General features: G+C 37.5%; 2 protein-coding genes across 4 annotated transcripts in view; one reads left to right on the top strand and one right to left on the bottom strand.

Moving 5' to 3' along the window:
- Window positions 1-25,020, top strand: part of LOC136874001 (ketimine reductase mu-crystallin) — a 128,590-nt gene that overhangs the window by 32,757 nt on the left and 70,813 nt on the right. The window lies entirely within an intron of this gene.
- The window catches only part of Arpc1 (Actin-related protein 2/3 complex, subunit 1A), a 246,348-nt gene continuing 239,711 nt past the window's right edge, over window positions 18,384-25,020 (bottom strand). The window contains exon 10 of the mRNA XM_067147448.2: window positions 18,384-21,238. Coding sequence (XP_067003549.1) covers window positions 21,206-21,238 — 33 coding nt within the window. The 3' untranslated portion in view covers window positions 18,384-21,205. The remainder of the gene's footprint in view (window positions 21,239-25,020) is intronic.

Raw genomic sequence — 25,020 nt, 5'->3', positions numbered from 1 at the left:
ATATTTAAACTTGCCATAATAAAAGTTTTTACTTCAAAATTTTATGGTAACTTCTGTTCTGATTAATATACTGAGACAATGGTGCTGGTAGACAGTTGCAGAGAGATGGTAAAACAACTTTCATTACAAATACTAAGGTAAGAAAGCTAGTGGAAGCAAAATATATAACTCTAGGAAACAGCTAGAGAGTAGCAACTTACCATGTAAGACTGTGTGAATAGAGAAAACATTAAAGCAAACCATGGATCCAGAATTTTTGGGTGCAGTATTCATCAGTGCAGGATAAAATAATAATGCTTATTGTTGGCAAGTAGACACTGTGTGAGGTGAGGGGAGTGGGGGCCAGACAGACAGACAGACAGACAGACAGACAGACAGACAGACAGACAGACAGACAGACAGACAGACAGACAGACAGACAGACAGACAGACAGACAGACAGACAAGAGTATGGAAAAACGGAGCAGTTATCTAATGTTAAGGCCAGGTGCTTCCCTGGACCTGAGCAGTACTTGATGTCCAACTTCGGAATCTCTAAGGGCGAGAGGGTGGGAAGGTTGAGAACTTTAACAGTAAAATGTTCATAAAACATGGTTTTATGGTGCCTGATGCGAATGTGAGCAGGAAGATTTATGTTAGGGGTTTTTCAGTTACTGCGGTGGCCGCATAATGTTTAGCTAGTGTACTGCTAGTTAAGCCAATGTGGAAAGCTGGGCAGAGTCTGCACTGGTGCTGGTAGATGATGTTGATGAAGTACAGTCTTGATCACCTTGAAAAAATCCACGGTCTGTTTCCTGTCATTTGACCGAGTCAGGAATGGAATGAATGAAGTCCCATCTAGCAGCCAGGATAGGAAATGTGCTGGTTGCTGAAGCCTGTCACCCTCCTCTGGGGTAATGATAAATGACTGATAGATGAAATTAAATATTAATGGAGAGTGTTGCTGGAATGAAAGATGACAGGGAAAACCAGAGTACGCAGAGAAAAACCGGTCCTGCTTCCACTTTGTCCAGCACAAATCTCACATGGAGTGATCAGGATTTGAACCACAGTATCCAGCAGTGAGAGGCCAGCGCACTGCTGCCTGAGCCATGGGGGCTTCCACAATGACCTTGCATGTATATAAATGGCACGTCTTACAGCAGCTGTGTTCACAGGGGAAAGAGCCAGAAGGGGGTGGAGGTTGGTATGGTTCATAGTGAGTGAGAATATTTTTGAGTTTAGGTAGGTGCCTGAAAGTGATTGTGGGGCTTTTTGGAAGAAGATTCCGGGTGTAGGGTGAGGATGAGAGAAGGTAGAATGCTTGTTTTAAAAATGTGATTGCTTTTGTGTAGACCAAGATGATATGTGGTTAGGAAAGGTATGGGGTTAGGTTGCTTAGGGAGTTCGGGGACAGAGTTCATGGCCTGGGAGACCTGGCCGTGAAGATGCCCTGGGAATCTGCAGCTTTTTCAATGGACCACCGCGGAATATTACAAAGCTTCCGTAATTTTTATTTCAGTTTTCAAAGCACTGTTGTTGAATGCTGAACTGATGCAACGCAATAACTCTACTACCAACTAACTTTTATGAACTCATTATTATATGTAGGCTAGTGCAAGGATGCACATGACAGCTGCGCATAATGTTGGTGACACTGCAATGGCGCACGAAGCAATGTTGCCGCCGCAACAACAGCTGACTGCACGATACATGAGTTTTTAAAAACATGGGAGAAATTCTTTTAATATCATCGCGATGATATGCAATACAAATGAAATTGGCCCACAAAAATCGAACTTTCATCACACCGATTAAGTTTACAATAAAAATTTTCATCACACAAAATGATACGAGATACATATACTACGAAGTTCTTATTATCGCGATGTTAGAAAATATAGAAAAAATCGGCTGATAAGAATCTCACTTTACATACACCAATAAATGTTAGAATAATATACATCGGTGCTAACACAAAAGGTTTCAAGTAAAATCTATAAAATTTATGAAAATTCAGAAATATTTTCATACCTGTTTCATACAGGTAGAGGCTCGATACCCTCCAGATCACTTCTATACTACCGTCGCCTTCTTTGTTATTGTCGTTGTCTATGCAGATCATCAACAGAGTTGTAAGGTGCATTGTCCATAACAATGGCAAAAGGGACTTTGAGCTGTAATAATCGTACATGTGTCTTCATATTGCATCAGCCTGGAAAGAATTAATTCCTGTTGCAGGAGCTTAATTCGTTTCTTTCCCAGAGTGCTGTGAAACAAGTCCCTACTATCAGCCCCGTTTCCGCTACTGCTATGTTTCCCAGTCCCTCTTTCCTTCTGTTCCTGGAGGCGAACACCTGTCTGAATAACAGTACGCTTTGAAAGCTCTTTTCCGTATTTTCTAACATCGCGATAATAAAAACTTTGTTGTATATGTATCTCGTATCATTTTGTGTGATGAAATTTTTTATTTTTATTGTAAACTTAATCGGTGTGATGAAAGTTTGATTTTTGTGGGCCGATTTCATTTGTATTGTGTATCATTGCGATGACATTAAAAGAATTTCTCCCATGTTTTTAAAAACTCGCGTGTCGTGCAGTCAGCTGTTGTTGCGGCGTTCCACAACTTGATCTACAGCAACAGAGAGACGGCTATACAAGCGTATGAATTTATTCTCCCTCTCGTAAAACTCACGAGTTCACTGCATTAATTCTAATGCCTGACTATTAAGGGCTACTCCATGGTGCAAAGGATTATCACTTCATGGTTCATAACTATGTTTTCGTTTCCGTGACATCGCACTGCATTCATTAAAATAAAATTTCACAATTATCTCACAAAGAAAACAAAACTTTCATAAATGTGCAACTCACTCCTGACCACGTGCTAGCGACAACAGGCGAAATGGCAACACTTCAATACGGTAGTCAAGCTAGATATAAACGACTCCACTATACTACCCATATTGCCAACAACAATCAACTGAAAATAGTTCGTATTTATATTGTGACTCGCTTAAACCTTATAATACTTTTTGAAATGCTCATATTTGTGTAAGCAAATAAAAGATTATAAGCACTATACGGAATGAAATACGAATTAACATGAATAAAATGCTTCTAGATGCCTACCAAACTTATTTGGGACCTTGCGATTGTATATCAATAACTGTCAATTTTGTGTTGTTCAGAGTTAATGTTTGGACATTAAATAAACTGAATAGTGTTCTGATTAAATATGTTGCTAAGTCAAGTGATTTTCAAATATATATCTTGTGGTCTAGGGATTTTTACCTAGCTGTGAGGGCTGTTCCACTCAGCCTACATTAGAAATATTCCGGAGCTATCTGATGGTGAGATAGCAGGCCCGGTCTAGTAAAACAGCCGAGAGGATTTGTTGCGGTGATTGTGTGTTATCTCGTAATCTGCAGGCCTTCGGGCTGAGGAGCAGTCACTTGATTGGCCGAGGTCCATCAAGGTTTGTGTGCCGTGGGGTTTGTTTAATTTTTAAAAATACATTGGCTTTTATTGAATGGTGATAACCATTGTAAGAATAAAAATAAAGAGGGTGCAGTAGAACAATGAGGAGAAGCATAAATATCATAGATATGGTGACAGTTATGTGAACTTTGGCTGTTCATCAGTATGTGAATGTCTTCATTGCACCTGCGGAAATGGCTATGTGACAATGTTGAAGAAATACTGACCTGCGGCACATATACAAAGGTTTCAGATCAATCGATCGATCGATCAATCAATCAATCAATCAATCAATCAATCAATCAATCAATCAATCAATCAATCAATCACTACTGATCTGCATTTAGGGCAGTTGCCCAGGTGGCAGATTCCCTATCTGTTGTTTTCCTAGCCTTTTCTTAAAATACTGAAAAGAGAACGAGATGGAGAACTACACACACTGGTGTTTGATGATGATGTAGCCATCTTGGGAGAGACAGAGGTAGAGGTATAAACCATGGGTAGATTCGGGAGATAGTAGGTTCGAACCCCACTGTCGGCAGCCCTGAAAATGGTTTTCCGTGGTTTCCCATTTTCACACCAGGCAAATGCTGGGGCTGTACCTTAATTAAGGCCACGGCCGCTTCCTTCCCAGTCCTAGCCCTTTCCTGTCCCATCGTCGCCATAAGACCTATCTGTGTCGGTGCGACGTAAAGCAACTAGCAAAAAAAAAAAAAAAAAAAAAAAAAAAAAAAAAAAACCATGGGTAGCAAAGTTTAAACAGTATCAGATGAAAGTTAGCACAACAAAAACTGTTGCATTGAAAATGACTAGGAAAGATTCTGGCTGCCACATACAGCTGGAAGGTGAAAATATTCAATGCGTACAGGTATTCAAATACCTCGGGAGTATGATTTCCAACAGGGGTACTGCAGATAAAGAAATAGTAAACAGAGTGTCTAACAGTTCCAACTTCTACAAGCTAGTAAGACATCTACTTTAGGATAACAAAGTGCCCATGAGAAGCAAGATAACTCTGTATAAGTCATACTTTGTGCCTGTTCTCACATACAATCTAGAAACATGTACACTGAAAGAGAGAGAAGTTAGTAAATCGCAAGCATGTGAAATGAAGTTCCTAAGGACTGCCCTCCAAAGAACATGCAAGGACCATGTAAGGGATGATTATATCAGAATGGAACTGGAAATGGACTCGATAGAAGAGAAAGTAATGACTTTGAGACTAGCATGGTATGGACATCTAAAGCGAATGCCTGGCACAAGAACACCACATGCATGCCTAGAAAGAACAGTTGAAGGAAGAAGGCCAGTGGGAAGACATAGGAAAAGATGGCTACACGAACTGAGAGATGATGTGGAGAGAAGAGGAGGGAACTGGGAGTCAGTGGTGAGAGTGAAAGCAATTCTGGACAGACAACGATGGTGAATGCTCGTTTATCCCCACCCTCCAGCATGCTGGAGGGGTTCTATGATGATGATGATGATGATGATGATGATGATGATGATGATGATGATGTCCTGATTGGGGTCCCTAGTGGAGTATTTCATTTAAACTTCAGTCTATGCCTTTTGCATTTTTTGTTGTATGTTTACTCATTGTCATAAGTAATGTAAATCAGTGTAGAAATTGGTCCACTTTTCCTTTGAATTGTAGGAATATTTTACTCTCTTTGGAGTATCCTTGGGAAAGCTGGCTCTGAAAATACATATTGGATGAGGTTTGTTTTCCTGAAATAAGAAATGTTCCTCATATTCTTGGTTTCTATTGCAAGGGTGCTCTTAAGAAACAACAGTCACCACAGAGAAGAAGGGATAGCTGACTGCTTTAGAAATTAAAAAAAACAGTTCAAAGTATATGAAGAAGTAACAATAATGTTATTTGCTTTACGTCCCACTAACTACTTTTACGGTTTTCGGAGACTCCGAGGTGCCGGAACTTAGTCCCGCAGGAGTTTTTTATGTGCCAGTAAATCTACCGACACGAGACTGATGTATTTGAGCACCTTCAAATACCACTGGCTGAGCCAGGATTGAACCTGCCATGTTGGGGTCAGAAGGCCAGTGCCTCAGCCGTCTGAGCCGCTCAGCCTGGCTGTATGTCAAGTGAAGGTAAGGTTAAACAAGCGGACATTGTAGTCATCAGTAGGAAATCCAACAAAGGCATCATTATCAATCCAACAGTCAAAGTTCAGCGAGATGAAAAGCAGTCCAAAAAGGTTGATACAGAAAATAAGCGGCACTGTACAGTAAGCCTTGCTTTTGTGACTTGGGGCACAAGTATAAAATTAATAAGTGAGAAGGTACTGGTATGTTGTTTAGTGTGCACAGAACGATCACAAATTTTTCTGTGAATATTTTCAAGCGGTTTCGACTTTCCATTTATGTTCTGCAAGATATGTAAATTATGATTTTGAGAGATTTTCTCCCAATTGCACAAAATCATCTGTATAACTTAAAGTCATTTGAATAAATAGAATCCACAAGTGGTAGCTGCCTGAAAATAATGGATATTGCAACATTAGTTAAATTCCAATGAAAATTAATTAAATGTATTTTGCGTTGAATTGCAACATGGCGGTAAACAATGATTTAGTTTTTTCTCCGAGTGGTGAAATGTTCGGTAATAATATGTGTATGAAGTGCAATGGATCTATTCACGGAAGTAATGCTAGCCTTAATAGTCTTAATGCTTTTTATGAGTGCATATTTAAGAATACGTTTGGTAGCAAAGTGTCGGATCCGGTAGACGATCTCGTTTCCGATAACCTCACTTTGGACTCCTCGCATTTGAGGTTTAGAATAAGAGATCTGGAACTTGAACTCTCATCCAAAGATGAAATAATTAAAATGTTATCAACGGATCTAGAAAATGCTCTGCTGGAATTGAAGAACTTTAAACAAAATAATGTTGAAATGCCGATACAATATGAAAATGATTTTAAAGAGGTTAAGTCAAAGAATGTTAGGCCTAATCGGAAACATGTTGCATTTAAAGATTCTGTAAATAATAATTTAGTGACACAAAACAGTTTTCAAGTTTTAGAATGTAATGATCATGAGGCAATCATAGAACATGAAACTCCACTCTTGACTGGTTATGCTGTGATGGAGATGTCCTTTTTGTCGATGGTAATAGTTGGCTTAGAGGTAGTGATTTTAGAAAAGATGGGCTACACCTTAACAGAAAAGGAACCTCTAAGTTTGGTAAACTTCTCAATAGAATATCTAGTAGAATGCTCTCGGGAAACTAATTAAGAAAATGAGGGGGGATGCTAATCCTAATGGCAAAAACTTAAGTGATACAGAAAATGATTTAGAAAGTATAACTTATATCAGGAATACAATACACAATGTAGATAGGGAATCATTTCACAGAGATCAGATACACTATACTAAGAAAGCACCAAAGACTCAATAAAAAGGTTAGTTGAACACTTTAGAGGTTACTATCAAAATGTAAATGGACTTCGAAGCAAACTAACTGAACTTAAAAATTTCTGCATGTTTAGCTGACTATGACTTCATGGTATTAACCGAAACAAAAATGATGAAATTAGTGATGTGGAACTCGGACTCGAAACGTATTCAATTTTCAGATGTGATAGGTCTTCTTTAACGAGTATGAAGGCATCCCATGGGGAGGTAATGATCTGTATTAGCAAGAGGTTTAAACCTACTCTAATACCGCGCATTAACACAGTTGAACAGTTGTTTGTGTCCCTGACTTTTAACACCACAAAATTAATCATTGGTGCTGTATACATTCCACCCAAGTCTCCTGTCCAAAAATATTTCGAACACTGCAGTGCTGTTGAAGAAATTATTTAAAATCTTGACAACCATTTATTGCTCATTGTTGGTGACTACAATCTACCACATCTTAATTGGATAGTAAATGAAGAAACATCTTCTGGCCTTATGTCAGTAGGTAACCACACTATGCAGCCCAGTTTAGTTATAGACACTTTTTCTTATCTCTGTTTAAATCAGTTTAATGCTATCCCAAATTTTCTGAATCAATTTCTTGATTTGGTTTTCAGTAACTCCAGTTCCATTGAAGTAAAATCTAGTAATGAAAGCATTGTCCCCCTCGATAAACACCACCCAGCATTAGAGATTTCTTTACCTATAAATGAGCTGTACAATTCCTTGCCTGCTGATAGTTTTTATTTTGACTTTTTAAATGGTGACTATCATCATCATCATCATCATCATCATCAGTTTGCCCTTCCAGCGAGCCGGGTAGGGTGTTTGAAAGCGAGCGTCTTCCAAAGTTGCCTATTCAAAAACATTTCGTTGTCCAAGACAGATTCCCAATTCCATCCTCTTCTCTCCACGTCTTCCCTCAGTTAGTCCATCCATCTTCTTCTTGGTCTTCCAGCTGGTCTTCTACCTGTTATTCTCTTTTCCAAATAAGCACATGGTAACCTTGTGCTATTCATTCGTTTAACATGCCCAAACCATTTAAGTCTAGATGACCTAAGTCTTTCCTCCATCGATTCATTTAGACCTAGGTTAGATCGGATCTCATCATTTTTCACATGATCAAGTCGGGTCTTTTGGAGGGCAGTTCTAAGAAATTTCATTTCACAGGCTTGAATCCTACTATAATCCTTTGATGTTAGTGTGCAGGTTTCCAGAGAATATGTAAGGATAGGAATGAAATATGACTTGTACAGGGTCATTTTTGTTCTTTGTGGGACTTTCTGATCCCATAGTAGGTGTCTAACGATGCTGTAAAAGTTAGAGCCTTTGGTTACTCTGTTTGTTATTTCTATCTCAGCTCTGTTATTACTAGCGATTACACTTCCTAAATAACTGAATTGGTGTACTACTTCAACTTGGTGGTCCTGTATTTTTATGTTGCATTCTGTATAATGTCTGCTGATTTTTAATGCTACTGTTTTTGATGGGTTCAATTTCATTCCATAATCATCAAACTTCTTACACCATGCATTCAGATTATTTTGCACTCCCTCCTCTGTTTCATCCCATATTGCCACATCGTCTGCAAACACCAGAGCCTGAAGATCTTTATTACCTTTTCCTTTTAGTTCCTTTAAAATGGTATCCATAACTGCTATGAATAGAAGTGGTGACAAGGCACTTCCCTGTTGTACTCCTTTGGTTGTATTGAACCATTCTGAGTGACCATCGCCAATTCTGACACAGCTTTTACAATGACTATATAGCATTTGGATCTTCCTAATAAGGTACTCCGGTACACCAAGTTTTCTAAGACTTTTCCAAATAGTTGATCTAGGAACATTATCATACGCCTTTTCAAGGTCCATAAACACAATAATTAGGTCATTTCCTCTTTTCCAGTGTTTCTCTGCCAACATCCTCAAAGCAAATATCAGATCTGTTGTGCTTCTTCCAGTCCTAAAACCGTGTTGTTCCTCTTCTAAGATAGGCTCTAGTATATCCCTTACTCTGGCTTCAATGATCTTCTCCATAATTTTAAGGCCGTGTGATAGGAGGGTAATGCCTCTGTAATTTTCACTTTTCTACTCCCTTTCTTAAAGATAGGAACTATCACCCCTTTTGTCCAATCTTCAGGTATTTCATTATCCTTCCATATTGTTCTGAGAACTCTATACAGCCACTGTATTCCTGGTGGACCAGCAGCTTTAATCATGTCAGCTGTAATTTCATCAGCTCCTGCTGACTTACCACTTCTACTTCTTCTTAAATTATTATCTGTCACAGTTCAGCTGGAAGCTGATGTTTCAAAATGTATCAATTGATAAAGCAGTAGAAACCTTCTATTCAGTACTACATTATGGCATGGAACTTTACATCCCTATATGAAATTTTAAGTCTCCCAAATTCCCAAAGTTGTTTAATCATAAATTGAAGTCCCTGATTATTGAAGAGAAGAAAGCGCACAAGCGATACAAAATATCAGGTCTCACTAGTGATTATCAGCATTTCTCGAAATAAAGAAATGAATGCAAGTCTGAATCTAAATCTTGCTATACAATGTACGTCTCCAACTGTGAACAAAGTATTACTTCCAATCCACAGAAATTCTGGCAATATCTAAGTTCTAAAAGGTCATGCAATAATATTCCTTCAACAATGCATCTTAATGAAGTTACAGCAGATACTGGAGAAAACATTGTCCATCTTTTTGCTAACCACTTTTCATCTGTTTATTCTTCTTATCAGAATAGTAGTAGTATGTCATATGATTATTCTTTCTCTGTCAATCTATCAGTTATAAACATTAGTAAGGCAGAAATTTACAACAAACTGATATCTCTGGAATTAGAGAAAACTGTAGGACCTGATGGTGTTTCAACTTACCTGCTCAAGTACTGCTCATTTATTTTATGTGAAGCACTCTTTTATCTGTTCAACTTATCATTAAACCAAGGCGTTTTTCCAGTGGAATGGAAGAAAGGATTTGTTAGTCCAGTTTTCAAAAATGGTGATAAAACTGACATTAAACAATATAGACCAGTTATAATTACTTCTCATATTTCCAAAATTTTTGACTCTATAATTCTTGACAAAATCACACCTCTCTTTAGAAACATCATCATTGATGAGCAACATGGATTCTTTTCAGGACAGTCAGCCTGTAGTAATCTTCTTTTATTCTATCAGTTCCTCTTGGATGCAATAGAGAACCACTCCCAAGTGGACTGCATTTATATAGACTTCTCAAAAGCTTTTGACACTGTTGACCACAATATCTTGCTGCAAAAACTAACAGGCTACGGAATTAATGGGCCTCTCCTCTCATGGTTTAAATCGTATCTTAAAAATCGTCTGCAGATTGTTAAAATAAGGAATCATTTTTCTGTGCCTATTATTGTTACCAGTGGAGTTACTCAAAGGTCTCATCTTGCACACTTACTTTTTACTCTCTACATAAATTACATTAAAAATATAATTAAGAATTCTGAACTGCTTTTGTTTGCCGATGATGCAAAAAATTCTATGCAAATTAATTGTCCACTTGATTGTTTAAAACTTCAAGAAGATTTACATCATCTGGAAAAGTACTGTATTCAAAATGGGTTGAAACTTAATCTAGAGAAATGTAAAATAATATTGTTTTTTAAAAACAAGAAGAAAATATCATTTCAGTACAAATTTAGTAATAACAACATTCTAACTCCTGTTTCACAAGTTAATGGCCTTGGTATTTTATTAACCTATCGTTTAATGAACATATTGAAAATATTTGTAAGAAAGCATTTCAAAGATTGGGTTGCATTACTAGATATTCTAGAGAATTTTCAAACTTAGCTACCTATCGATTGCTGTATGTATCTCTGGTACGCCCTATACTAGAATACTGTACACCTGTTTGGAACCCTTCTCATCAGACCTCTATCCATAGATTAGATTCAGTACAACATAGATTTCTTCGTTTATATTCATTTAGAGCAGGATTCTCATATGATAATGTTGATTATTCATCCCTACAACAGTCCTTAAATCTGCATAGCCTGTCACAACGCCATGAATTATTGGATACACTCTTCATTTTTAAATTGCTTCATTCCTTGGTGAACTGTCCACAACTCCTTGCAAAAATTAACTTACATGTACCAGACAGACGCACAAGGTTCAAGAATACATTGTCTACAAATTGGCATAGAACTAACTATGCATTCAATGGGCCAATTGAACGAATGTCAAGATCTCTAAACAAAGTGGATATTTATATATTTAACTGCTCATTGTCAAAATTTAGAAATCACTTACATAATCTCCAAAATTGACTATTACTTTCCTGTGATTACTTGTAATATAACCTGTGTATATATATCTGTACATATTTTTCTACTTATACTCCATTGAACTTTCTTTTTAGTGTGTTTTGTTTTGTTTATTCTTCTCTACTGTTATGTAAAATGGCATTACCGTTAATAAAGTATTATTATTAATTTATATTGTCTTCATAGATTAATCAGTAGACTGAACCTTTGTGGTTTCCCTAGTATTAGGGCAGCTATCTGTAGTGGATTTTCTCTCTTTGTATGCTTTCTCTGATATGACATAACATAACCGGGTGAGTTGGCTGTGCAGTTAAGGGCGCGCAGCTGTGAGCTTACATCCAGGAGATAGTGGGTTCGAAACCCACTGTCGGTTGTCCTGAAGATGTTTTTCCATGGTTTCCCATTTTCACACCAGGCAAATGCTGGGGCTGTACCTTAATTAAGGCCACGACTGCTTCCTTCCCACTCCTAGCCCTTCGCTATCCCATCGTCACCATAAGACCTATCTGTGTTGGTGCTACGTAAAGCAGCTAGCAAAAAAAAAAGACATAACATAACACAACACAGTTCTTACATACATGAATTTATGCGTTTCTGTACTAACATAGTCCGAAACGAAAGCCATTGGCACTAGAGTTTGTTTAGCTTGCTTGTTTGCATAATAACATGGCTGCGTTTTTACATCTGAATAATTAATCACGCTTTAAAAATTGCTATGTCTGTAAGACTGATGAGTCTCTGCACATATACACAATATTATCATCTTCAGCTTCTGCATCTTGGGAAATCTTCAACGCTCATATGGAGGAAAAGTGTAAGGTTTCTGGAGTATGGGTAATGTAATGAAAGAATGTAAGGAAGAAGTATTCGAGTCATTAAAGACAGCTAGTGGTGTGAACTTTGGTCAATCTGGAGGCCTCAATGCATTTCTGTTTCAACAAAGTAAGAATAATGGGGAAATGATCACTGTCACTTAGGTCATCATGTACATCCCACCAAAGCAAGCGAACAGCTGCACAGATGTAAGTCAGTGCAGGAAAAGGTTCTGTGCACTGTGCTGAAGTGTATTGATTTCCTAGTATATTAAATGCATGAATCCAGCTCTGCTATAAGCTTCTCCAACTCCCTTCCTCTGGGGCAAGGCATTTCAGATACTCATATTGAGTGCTGGACAATAAGATCTCCTGATACAGGTAAAGGAGGTGGGAGCTGATCTATAAGGTCAGTTACATCATTGATATTCAGATGTTGGCTTGGTGGGAAATAAACATTACAAACTGTAGTTGTGACAGGCAACAAAGCACATACCGCTACTGCCTCCAGATGGGTTCTTAGTGGAACTGCTTTGCTGTAGGTGTCAGAACGAGTGAAAATACCAACACCACCAGCAGCTCGGTTAACACAAGGCCATTCTCTCGAGCATAGTCTAAAATTTCTCCGGACCGTGTGATAGTCTGGTCTGAGATTAGTTTCTTGAATACAGATTACCCTCATTGCAAACTGACTGATTAGCTGGCTCGGTTCAGTAAGATGCCTGTAATATCTGTTACAATTCCACTGTAACAGTGCCATAGCATGGACTTAAAAAAGGTAAAGTATTAGGTTGTAAGTGGTGAGACGCTTCCTAAACTAAACATTAATATTCTCATCTGAGATGGAGATGAATGCTCAATGTCCATCATCTTGTCAGAGGATGAGGTTATGGATGCTGAGTGCTTCTTCAAGTGCACAGGTTTTGTATCAGGTGCTCCAGCTGGTGCTGATACATACCCGCCAGATGGAGGGCATGTTTTCCCTTTCATAGGAGAGGTAAGGGAGTGCTTAAGACGAGCTCCCGTCTTCCCAGCCTTTTGTTCATGTTTAGGTGGGCTGGGAGGGGAATTCCCAGCCCTGGTCAACGATACCGCCTCCACCAGCTAGGGAGTGGCTTTCACCGACTTTTTCGGGGAGAGAGACTTGGCCTTCCTCCTCTGCTGTGCTGGTTTAGTTGCCTTCACCAGCACAGGCTTCTTATTGGTCGAAGGCTGGGTAGTCTTCACCTTTGGGCTTTTACTTTAGGTGGCATTACTCACAGGAGTTACTGCCATCTTGGGTGCAGTGATCTTCACAGGTGTTGCTGGAAGAAACAACGAACCTGGTAGATTCTGTGCTATAATTCTGAAGTCCTATTGCATGGCAGTTGCATTCAAGGAATTAAACTTATATCACACTTCCTGGTTTGACACTGGATGGTGTCTTTATCTCCTGGATCTTCTTGTCACTGAGATATATGGGACGGTTTCTGTCTCAAGGAGAATGAAGACCAGGGCAGTTAGTATCTGTCACACTACGGTTCTTCATGTTTTCAGCTCACTGTCAATGTTCAAGTTCAGGTCGTGATGGATAATGACTACACGAACCACATTCAAGGATTTGTGCTCTTCCACATTCTTTAATTAAGCACAATAATTTTAAGAACAGAACTATTTTAACAACTTTTGCATGAATTTTAATTTGAGCTCAACATAAGATTACAATTATTGTAGTAAATCTGATCACATATGGTTTTAATAATTTGGTACAACAGATCCACATGTCTTTGACTTATTGAGTAAGGAAAACACTTTATCTGTTTAAATATATATTCGTTTTAATTGTATTTGTGCCAGGAGGTACACCCCAAAGCTGCGCATTCATATTCAGTGCCTAAATGAACTCCTCTATTGGTAAAACAGTGAAAATGAAACTACACCAACTTAGAACTTTAATCAGAAGATGTCACCACAGAAATATGATGTAATTTTGTTATTGTGCAGTTGCCTAAACTGAGTGAATTTATCCTTGGTTTGTTTGCCATTCATCAAGAAGTTTAGACATTCTTCCACAGATGACGCTACTAAAAACTATGATCATGCACCCTGGTGCGAGGTGTAAGAAGTTATAATTTAAAGAAGTTTTGTATTTCTAGGTTTTTCTAACTGAATGATGTTCATTTATTTTTGGGTTGGCGGTATTTCCTTTTTCTTTCTGCCAGTTTTGAATCTAGCCAATCCCTAATTTCTGTAATTAATTTTCAACGTATCACAGGCTTCTTGTTTGATTCTACGTGTTACTTTTGAAATCTACCAATAAAATTGAGAGGGTGTGGCTAGTTTAATCTTGAATGATCTCGAACCTTCCCCGAGGGTTTATAAACTGTGGCTTTTCACATCTCTTGGCCATTTGATCGTCATCTTACTGAGTGTGTGTGTCAAAGCAGGAGGCAGGCGGCCTCTTTCATCAGTCAACAGAACATCTACAAGGCAATGGCCACATAACTTCTTTCTTTCTTACTACCTCCGCAGTTTAACCCAAGGGAAAGGTCCGACTCTTTAGTATGTAACAACTTTTCTAAATTGTAACTTTCTTCCGGACTTTAAATCGGGGATAGAGAGTGATGTACCCTCTTGAGCTCCCCTTTGTCTTGGTTTGAGGTGACTTCGTTTTGTAACGGTTTTCTGCCTGTAATGTGTTAAAGAAATTTCTATACGAGTCACCTCAGTAGTTTGGGAATAGCCCCTGTTTCATCGGCCTAGAGCCCCTTAGGTACTTTTAGTATTCATATCTAGGAGTGCAAGTATACGCCTCCATTCATTTTGTGTTCGGGCCGTTAATTTAACCTGTGATTCTTATTCCACGAAGGCCCAGTAGGTTGGGTATTTAATACTCCTGTAAAAATAAAGTTCCATTTGTAATTGGTGGTTTGAGAGACCCGAGATTAATGTAATGTTGCCTTGAGTGGGCAGTAAGAAACTGAGGGCCTGTTAGCTCTTTTCCAAATTTTGTAATTGTAAAGAGTGCCTCTTGAAGGCTAGATATGCGATTTTGGGAGCAAGTGCTCCATGAATTAGGGGATTTCTGCCCTTGAATAAATTTGTGCTCTTTTGTAAATTTGAGCTAGGAGCTCAGGAATTGTAAGGCAAGGGGCGTGTAGCTCAGGATTTGTAAAAATCACTAAATTTTGGATTTTCCTTGTCTTGTTTAAAATTTGTCATTGTACCTGTTCTTTCATTGGTATGAAAAATTCTTAAGTTTGAAGTCCTAAAAGAAATATAACCTTTGTTAAAGTTTTAATCCAATTCTTGACATTGTAGTTAGACCCATTCACCTCGGCACCTTCTTTAAACTCTTTCTGCTCCACGCGGAACCCCGTAACAGTATTATTATAAGATTTTAACTTGAGATAATGTTAATGTTGATATTATTTATATGATTGCCAATTTTCCATGCCTCTGTTCAGCTGATGATGATGCAGTACAGCGTTGAAATTAATTCTGAATAAACATTATATGTTGTAGTTTACATCTATACAACAAATTGTTCAGTTTTGAATTAGGTGGACCTTAGAACTTGTTAAAACTTTGTAATCTCAGTTCAATATGGATAAAAATGAAATTTATTACTGGAAACTTTTAAGCCCATGAAAACTATAGGACATCACTTTGGAAGACAAGCGGAATATTTTAATGATAAAAGTGCTGGAAACTTTTTTTTACAACATCTGTTCAAATGAATAGAAATCATTTTTTTTAAATAGGCTAACTACAAGTAGATCCATTTCCCTCTCATTTCACTACCCCATTCAACCATCCACATTGTTTTTAATTTATTTTAATTTATTTTAAATTTACGTAGCATTTAAGAAAAACAAGGTACCTGTTCGGGATGTTCTTAAAAAGATGAATACTTGGTGAATGACCTAAGCAATGTAAAACAGCTGAAGATGTTCTAAAAAGGAACGAAACATGTACTGTGTATGATTAATTGATTTGCTAAAATGCAAATATAAGTATCAAAAAGGTAGAAGATTTTTTATTTTATTAAGTCTTTGTAAAATATATCTGACAAGTTGAAAGAAATATTTACACTTGCATTCTTATGTTGAGCCCCAATTTTGAAACCCCCATCCAGCCTGGTCCCCTCAAGAAATTCTGAGAATTTTTGATCTAGGGATCTGATATAAAGTTTTAAGTTTGTAGGATGCCTGGAAGTGCCTCATTAATTCATGTCTATTTTCATTTTTATACTTTTGTATAGATCATTTCACATCCAGTTCCATTTATTAGAATCCTTAATATATTGAAAATTTTTTTCAACCTTTTCTCACAGTTTGATGTTAAAACTTAATATGGACTTTCAGTAAACTTTTAAGCCCATGAAAACTCTAGATCAGCGCATTGGAGAAATATATCCGACTGGGTGAGCCCCAAGTTTGAAAGCCCCCAACCTGGCCCCCTCAGGGAGTTTTAAGAATTTTTGATTTTTCTAGGGATCCTAAAATCATCAGCTTCTCTGGTACCAAATTTTAAATTTCTAAGATGCAACAAATCGACTTCCATTTATATACATATTTTTAGTCAAACACTTTTGTGTCAAGAAGTGTGCATAAAATTCATATTCTGGACAGATTCTGGTCTTGATACTGCCAATATTTTCCAATGTCTACAGCTGCATCATGTCTTACTTTGAGTTATTCAGAATAATGGCATGGTGTCAAAACTTTGGGGATGAAGATAAATGTGCATTAATCTAAAAAGATTGACATATATCTCATATAAAAAAAAAGCTGTCATTTATATAGCAAGTCATTAAGAGATAGAGGAATTCAAAAAGGAACACACAATAGGATAAACATAATTATAGATCAGTGTGGGAAGAGGAAGAAATAGAAAGAAGATATAAATATAAACATGAAAACACAAAAAGACAAGGACAGTCTCCACAAATAGGCTTCCTCCTCATCTATCCCAGTTTTTCTACATCCATTTCCTCTCAGCCCTAACAAGCTTGTTTCTGGTTCCCAGCTTCATCAAGTAGGGAGGCATTGATGGACCATCTTGACAGATCTTTGGTCTTCTTCACTGGAACATAATAGGATAAACACAATGACAAGTCAGATTGTCCCCTCTTTCTGTTACACCCTCTTCCTGCACTGACCTGTCACTGTGTTTATTCTGTGTTCCTCTCTCTAAATGACTTGATCTGACACTAGTTTATCTGTTTCTATTACTTATATTAACCCTTTGGGTTCTGTGTCATCTCCTATATTTGTCCTACATTCTTAGATTTTACACCTGCACTCATCTTTATTTCATGTCTCTTACCTTTTTCTGTATTTATCTGGCTTTCTTCTCATCCTACACTTCTCACATCAAAACTGAAGACCTGTCAAAATGGCCCCTCAGGGAGTGTTGATGCCTGCTTTGCTGATGAAACTGGCAAGCAGAAACAAGTTGAGGGCTGAGAGGAAATGGATGTAGAAGAACTGGGATAGACGAGTCCCTCCGCAAGGTTGGGAAAGCATAATGCTGGTGATATCATTGACAGCACTGCACAATGTATAGTTTACATGCACAATATTAATTAGTATTAGAAAAGAGTTTTCTTAGGAAAAAAATTGAAACTTTACCTGTACTTGGAGCTGAAAGCATCTACTCTGAAGAAGAAGGTAATGAGTAGAATATAAGAGTTACATTTCACAAAATGATTAGCAGCTAATATTTTTCAAACAATTTCTATGATGTTAAAACGTTGTACTTTCCCTACCTCAAAATAGAATGACTTCCTCATGAATGATTGATTATATTTTCACTGACCTGTGCATAAATGATAAATGTTCTTTAGAACAAATAATTTACTCTCCTGCACAGGAAGCATACCGTATATGATATTTAAAGTGTAAGTTAATTTGCATTAACTGGTTAATTTTCATATGATAAGTTCATCACTACTTAACATGGTCAAGAAACCAACTTTTAAAGAAATTTTCATATGTCTAGTTATGTCTTAGGTAGACATTAGGCAACATGCTTTGATCTCACAGTGTCACCTGTTCCTTCGTTGGTTTGTTCATAGCTACAAATAGCTCAGCATACTAAGACTGATGATAAGGACCAATATAAAACCTTGTGTTATATTTTCAAAGCTGAAGAGAAATACAAGTAGCAACTCATTACTGTAAGGATAAGGTAAAAGAAAGAAATATTTCTCTGAGGCAAGATACTGTAATATGTATTATACTTTCAATGAGGTGAAAAGGAAGATAGATGCTCAGATAATTTGTGTTGATGATCATGTTTGATACCTGTGCACACCTATTGTAGTAAGCTGCTACTTATACTTTATCACCAAAATTTAAAGTACAAAAAAATAAAAATGGACATAAAATATTTACATGTAACTTTTTATTTTGAGCTTTCTTCAACAATGTTTCCAGTCAGTTTCTTCATGTACATTTTTAAAATGGTGTACTGAATTTCATTCAGTGTACTAAACTATCATTTGAGGTGATATCAGGTACAAATTTTCATATTGCATATGGTGAATTACCAGGACAGGAGACCTTATGCTCTGTGTACATTGCATGGAATTAATTCCTAAAAAAAATTATGCCATATTCATTACATAAAATGTTCCTTTTGATGGAGAATGGAACATCTCTCATACATAGTAGGATCCATAAGTTCAGGGATTGCATGCACATGGTAGACTATGAGAGCATGTAGTGGGAGTAACATTGTCCAAGAATCGATCATCCCTCCCCTCCATAATCAAAATAGTTTTTTGTCTGTAAACAGTGAAACAGTGGCGCATGCAGATGTATTCTTCTATTGCTAATCTCTTAAATAGGACTTAAGAATCTATCTCTGACAATGAGTGTTCCTCTCATTCTGTGACTGCACAGAGGGATGAAATCATTAATCACGTGGTATAGTGTGTTTTGCCAGAATCATTGTCAGTCTGTTAAGGACATTGTTAACACTAGTAAATAATCAGTGACCATTTATGCCGGAGGTCGTTATTTATTTATTATAGTATGTCCCTCCAGAATTAATTCCTGACAGCAAACAATAAATAAGGAGCTGTATCAGGATATTGTACGTTGTTTGGAAGAGTTCATCCATTATAAGCAGCATGAGATGTGGTAAAGATACCTCCTCTAAAACAATGCGCCTGCATACCAGTCCCTACTGTTCTCATTCTCATTGAACACAGAATTTCTGTGCTTCAACATTTCACCTGTTTACCCTGACAGCCTCAAGCCTCTTTCCTAGGATGGCAAAAAAAAAATTCATAATAATAATAATAATAATAATAATAATAATAATAATAATAATAATAATAATAATAATAATAATAATAATAATAATAATAATCTGACTGGACATCATTCTGCATCAGCTAATGAGGTAAAAGTAATAGAATGCATTATGGGAGGTTGCAAAAGATGGCTTGCAATACTTTCAGAAGCTTTATCAATGGTAGTAAAATTATTTGTGGACCTAAGAGACTTACTTTGAAGGTGGTTGAGCTTTGATGTTTTAATGTATCCATGGTAGGGAACTACATACGGTACTATGTCCCAGAACTTTTGGATCCTACTTTGAACAATGTGAATATACTGTACTTGGAAAACTATTAATTGATTAATACCTGTTCTTATTATGATAATAATAATAATAATAATAATAATAATAATAATAATAATAATAATAATAATAATAATAATAATAATCGTATGGCCTCAGCTACCGTGTGCAGACATTTCAATTTGACGCCATCTGGCTGTCTGCTCGTCAATTTCGACGTTCCGTTTTACTCTAGGCCCCCACTAGGTGGCAGACCGAGTAAACCGAAACTCTCTTGGGCGTCTATGGCTGAGATTTAATGAATTTTGTCGGGTAAACACCAAATGTGTCACCAGAGATCTTTTACATGCCGACATCGTACGACATGGAGTGTCGAATGGACTTTTTTCCGCCCTTCAAAAATCCGACTACCTCTGCCGGGTTTGAACCCGCTATCTTGGGATCCGGAGGCCGACACTCTACCGCTGATCCACAGAGGCAGCTCTTATTATGATTATTGCTAGGAATTACTATAGGAACATGTACACAATGGATAAATTTAATAACAGGTCACTGCTGGAAGATGGAGCAAAAAAAAAAAAAAAACCAGGGGCAAAGTTAACATCTTTATACAATGCTGTCTTCACATAAATGACTTTGTTCTAAACACTCATCGATCCCACTTTTTCCAAATACAACTCTTCTCACCTCCTGACAGCTTGTTTCTACTTCCCAACTTCATTAGTGCAGCAGGCATCCTCATAGTTTGAGGGAGTCATTCTTGATGTAGAAAGTGTACAATAAGAATAGTGTCACATACTATAGGAAGTGGCAGAAGACAAACAGGTTTATACAGATAGTAAAAGACTAGGAACAAATGCAGGAGAAGAGAAACATCAACAGGATAATATATGTGGTGGAAAGGGATAAACAAGAGCACAAACCATGCAAGGCAGTTGAATTTTCTCCACACCTGAAGGGCATTCACTTCCAGCAATACCTAATGGGTTAACCATCACATTGCCAGTGATGAAACTGAACCTCAGTCTTAAACGTAAGAACCCGAACTCTGTAGCCTTCAATACCTATTAGCTTTGTCACCATAAAATTAATTTTCATACTAGCCTTTTGCATTCTCTCAGCTTTGTATCACTTCTTGCGTACATAACCTAAAAACTTACCCTGAAACATATCAATCACTGTTTTCCCCAGGCTACTTCCACTCTATGCTTGTTTTCCCCTTCCTGTTACAAGAATTTGATATTGGCTTATCAGGCAACAGCATAGGAACTGTGATTACAACAATGTGGTTCACTTTTGTGCACTCTATATACAGTACTTCACTAGCAGTTAGATGGATGAGCAACAAATTAAACTTGGGGTAAGCAAGTCATTCTTAATCATAACCATTATGAAAACAGTTGCATTTGACTACCAATTTCAAAAATATTCCTGAAGATCGGGAGTATAAGAACATATTTTTTTAAAAATCTGTCTGAATTCACCCCAGATGATAGAACCATTATTACCTTTAAATTCTGGATGTTACTCTCTCTTGAAGCTACTGCAAAATAGCAGAGTTATCCACACCACATTTTGGAGACAGCATAACAATTATGGGAACTGATTCCAGACTTTAATTCACTGGAACTCCAGTGCCTCATTTGTCCCTGTCTGTAACATGAATACAAAATATATCTTAGTAATGTGTTATAATAAGAGCACATACAAGCTGCAACAGTATGTTGTTTCACTTTATAATGAATTTCAAGTCTTCAATATTAGAATGGCACTTTCAATCAATCAAACAATCACTACTGATCTGCATTTAGGGCAGTCGTCCAGGTGGCAGATTCCCCATCTGTTGTTTTCCTAGCCTTTTCTTAAATGATTGCAAAGAAATTGGAAATTTATTGAACATCTCCCTTGGTAAGTTATTCCAGTCCCTAACTCTCCTTCCTATAAACAAATATTTGCCCCAATTTGTCCTCTTGAATTCCAAGTTTATCTTCATATTGTGATCTTTCCTACTTTTAAAGACATAACTCAAACTTATTCGTCTACTGATGTCATTCCATGCCATCTCTCCACTGACAGCTCGGAAATATCCAATAATGGACTATTTATATTGGTATTATAAATTTACTCATTCGGAACAAATATTTCAGATTCCCTATAGGAATCAACATCTATATCACATACCACTTAGTCGAGCAGCTCGTCTCCTTTCTTCCAAGTCTTCCCAGCCCAAACTTTGCAACATTTTTGTATCGCTAGTCTTTTGTCGGAAATCACTCAGAACAAATCAAGCTGCTTTTCTTTGGATTTTTTCCAGTTCTTGAATCAAGTAATCCTGGTGAGGATCCCATACACTGGAACCATACTCTAGTTAGGGTCTTACCAGAGACTTATATGCCCTCTCCTTTACATACTTACTACAACCCCTGAATACTCTCATAACCATGTGCAGAGATCTTTCCTTATATTAAGACCTAGGTACTTACAATGATCCTTAAGGAACTTTCACCCCATCAACGCAGTAATTAAAACTGAGAGGACTTTTTCTATTTCTGGAACTTACAACCTCACATTTAACCCCATTTATCATTATACCATTGTCCGACTCCTTGTCTGAATGGTCAGCGTGATTCCCCGCTGGGTCGGGGATTTTAACCTTCATTGGTTAATTCCAGTGACTCGGGGGCTGGGTGTGTGTGTTGTTCCCAACATCCCTGCAACTCGCACACAACACATAACACTATCCTCCACCACAATAACACGCAGTTCCCTAACGTGGCAGATGCCGCCCACCCTCATCGGAGGGTCTGCCTTACAAGGGCTGCACTAGGCTAGAAATAGCCACACGAAAAAGAAAAAAAATCATACCATTGCCTATTGTCCATCTCACATCCAGGTCATTGTACAGTTACTCACAATCTTGTAACTTATTTATTACTCTGTACAGAATAACATCATCTGCAAAAAGCCTTATCTCTGATTGCACTTCTTTACACATATCATTGATATATATAAGAAAACATAAAGGTTCAATAATACTGCATTGAGGAATTCCTCTCTTAACTATTACAGGGGCAGATAAAGCTTTGCCTACTTTAATTCTCTGAGTTCTATTTTGTAGAAACTTAGCCACCCATTCAGTCACTCTTTTGTCAAGTCCAATTGCAGTAGTCTCCCATGATCTACCCTATCAAATGCCTTAGATAGTTCAATCGCAAAACAGTCCATTTGACCTCCTGAATCTGGGATACCTGCTATATCTTGCTGGAATCCTACAAATTGAGCTTCAGTGGAATTACCTTTCCTAAACCCAAACTGCCTTATATCAAACCAGTTATTAATTTTGCAAACATGTCTAATATAATCTGAAAGAATGCTTTCCCAAAGCTTACATGCAAAGCATGTCAAACTGACTGGCCTGTAATTTTCAGCTTAATGTCTATCACCTTTCTTTTATACACACGGGCTACTATAGCAACTCTCCATTCATTTGGTATAGCTCCTTCATGCAAACAATAATCAAATAAGTACTTCAGATATGGTACTATATCCCAACACATTGTCTTTAGTATATCCCCTGAAACCTTATCAATTCCAGCTGCTTTTCTAGTTTTAAACTTTTGTATCTTACTGTAAATGTAATTGATGTCATAGGTAAATTTTATTACTTTAGCATTAGTCACCTCCTCTATCTGGATATTATCCTTGTAAACAACAATCTTTACATACTGCTGACTGAAAACTTCTGCTTTTTGATTCCCCTTGTTCATTAATGATTCCTGGAACATCCTTCTTGGAACCTAATTCTCCCTTAAAGTACCTATACATACACTTCCTTTTTTCACTAAAATTTGTATGGCCGCCAATTATGCTTGCCATCATGTTATCCTTAGCTGACTTCTTTGCTAGATTCAATTTCCTAGTAAGTTCCTTCAATTTCTCCTTACTTCCACAGTCATTTCTAACTCTATTTCTTTCTAACCTGCACCTCCTTCTTAGTCTCTTTACTTTTTTACCATTTCTTACCACCTTTAAATGTACAAACCCATTTTCACATTCCTCAACAATTGCTTTAAACCCATCCCAAAGTCTGTTTACATTTTTTATTTATCGTTTTCCACCAATCATAGTTACTTTTTTAAAACTCCCTCATGTCTGTTTTATCAACCATATGGTACTGCCTAATAGTCCTACTTTTAATATCTTCCTTTCTTTCACAATTACTTTTAACTACCACAAAACAATCTCGTGATCACTAATACCATCTATTACTTCAGTTTCTCTATAAAGTTCATCTGGTTTACCAGCACCACATCCAGAATATCCTTCACTCTAGTTGGTTCCATCACTTTCTGAATCAGATGCCCTTCCCATATTAAACTTATTTGCCATTTGTTGGTCATGTTTCCTGTCATTCGCATTACCTTCCCAATTGACATTTGGTAAATTGAGATCACCCACTACAATCACGTTCCTTTCCTTTACCTTATCAAATAATTCTGAATCAGCGTCTGCGCTACCCTTTCCCGTTCTGTACACTCGAAAGACATCAAGTTGCCTATTATCTTTAGAGATGAGCCTTACACCTAGAATTTGATGTTTGTCAACTTTTTCATAGCTTACAAATTCTTCTTTCACCAGAATGAATACTCTCCTTCCTACCAATACTATCCTGTGTCTACGATACACACTCCAGTTCTGTGAGAAAATTTCTGCATTCATTATATCATTTCTCAGCCAGGATTCAACTCTCATTACAATATCTGGTGAGTATATATCTTTTCAGTTACTTAATTCTATTCCTTTCCTTACAATATTTCTACAGTTGAGCACTAAAATTTTTATGTCATCCCTACTTGATTTCCAGTTCCCTGTTCCCTTATCACGGCTCCCTAGGCCATTCCACTTCCCTGAATGTACCTCCCTATAACCCTTCTAAACAAATGTCCTAACTTATATGTACGACTGCGGTTTAAGTGAAGGCCATCTGAGCGTAGACACCTATCTCGTACCCACCCATAAGGATCTAGAAATCTCACTCCCAGTTTCCCACATACCGACTCCATGGTCTCATTTAAATTCCCTAACACTTTCCAGTCAATATCTCTCCTACACAGTATTTGACTGATAACAATCTCCGCTTCCTTGAACTCCAACCACGCTGCATTTACCAGGTCCCACACACCCCCAACTATGTTGGTACTTATACCTGCTTGTCTTACGTTGTTAGTACCAACATGAAACACTACCACCTTCTCCTTTCCCTCCTACTTCTTTTCTACTTTCCTCAACATCTGCCTTAACCTAATTCCTGGATAACACTCTACCCTGATACCCTTTCCTCGACATGTCTAACAATGGAATCCCCCATGACCAGAGCCTCAACCCTAACCACCTCATTTAATCCCCTCCCCTCCTGGTCAGTCCTATCTTTCCTG

The sequence above is a fragment of the Anabrus simplex genome, chromosome 5, assembly GCF_040414725.1.
Source record: "Anabrus simplex isolate iqAnaSimp1 chromosome 5, ASM4041472v1, whole genome shotgun sequence".
Taxonomy (NCBI): Eukaryota; Metazoa; Arthropoda; class Insecta; order Orthoptera; family Tettigoniidae; genus Anabrus; species Anabrus simplex.
The sequence above is the reverse complement of the archived record's forward strand: the minus strand, read 5'-3'. Positions and strand labels throughout refer to the sequence as shown.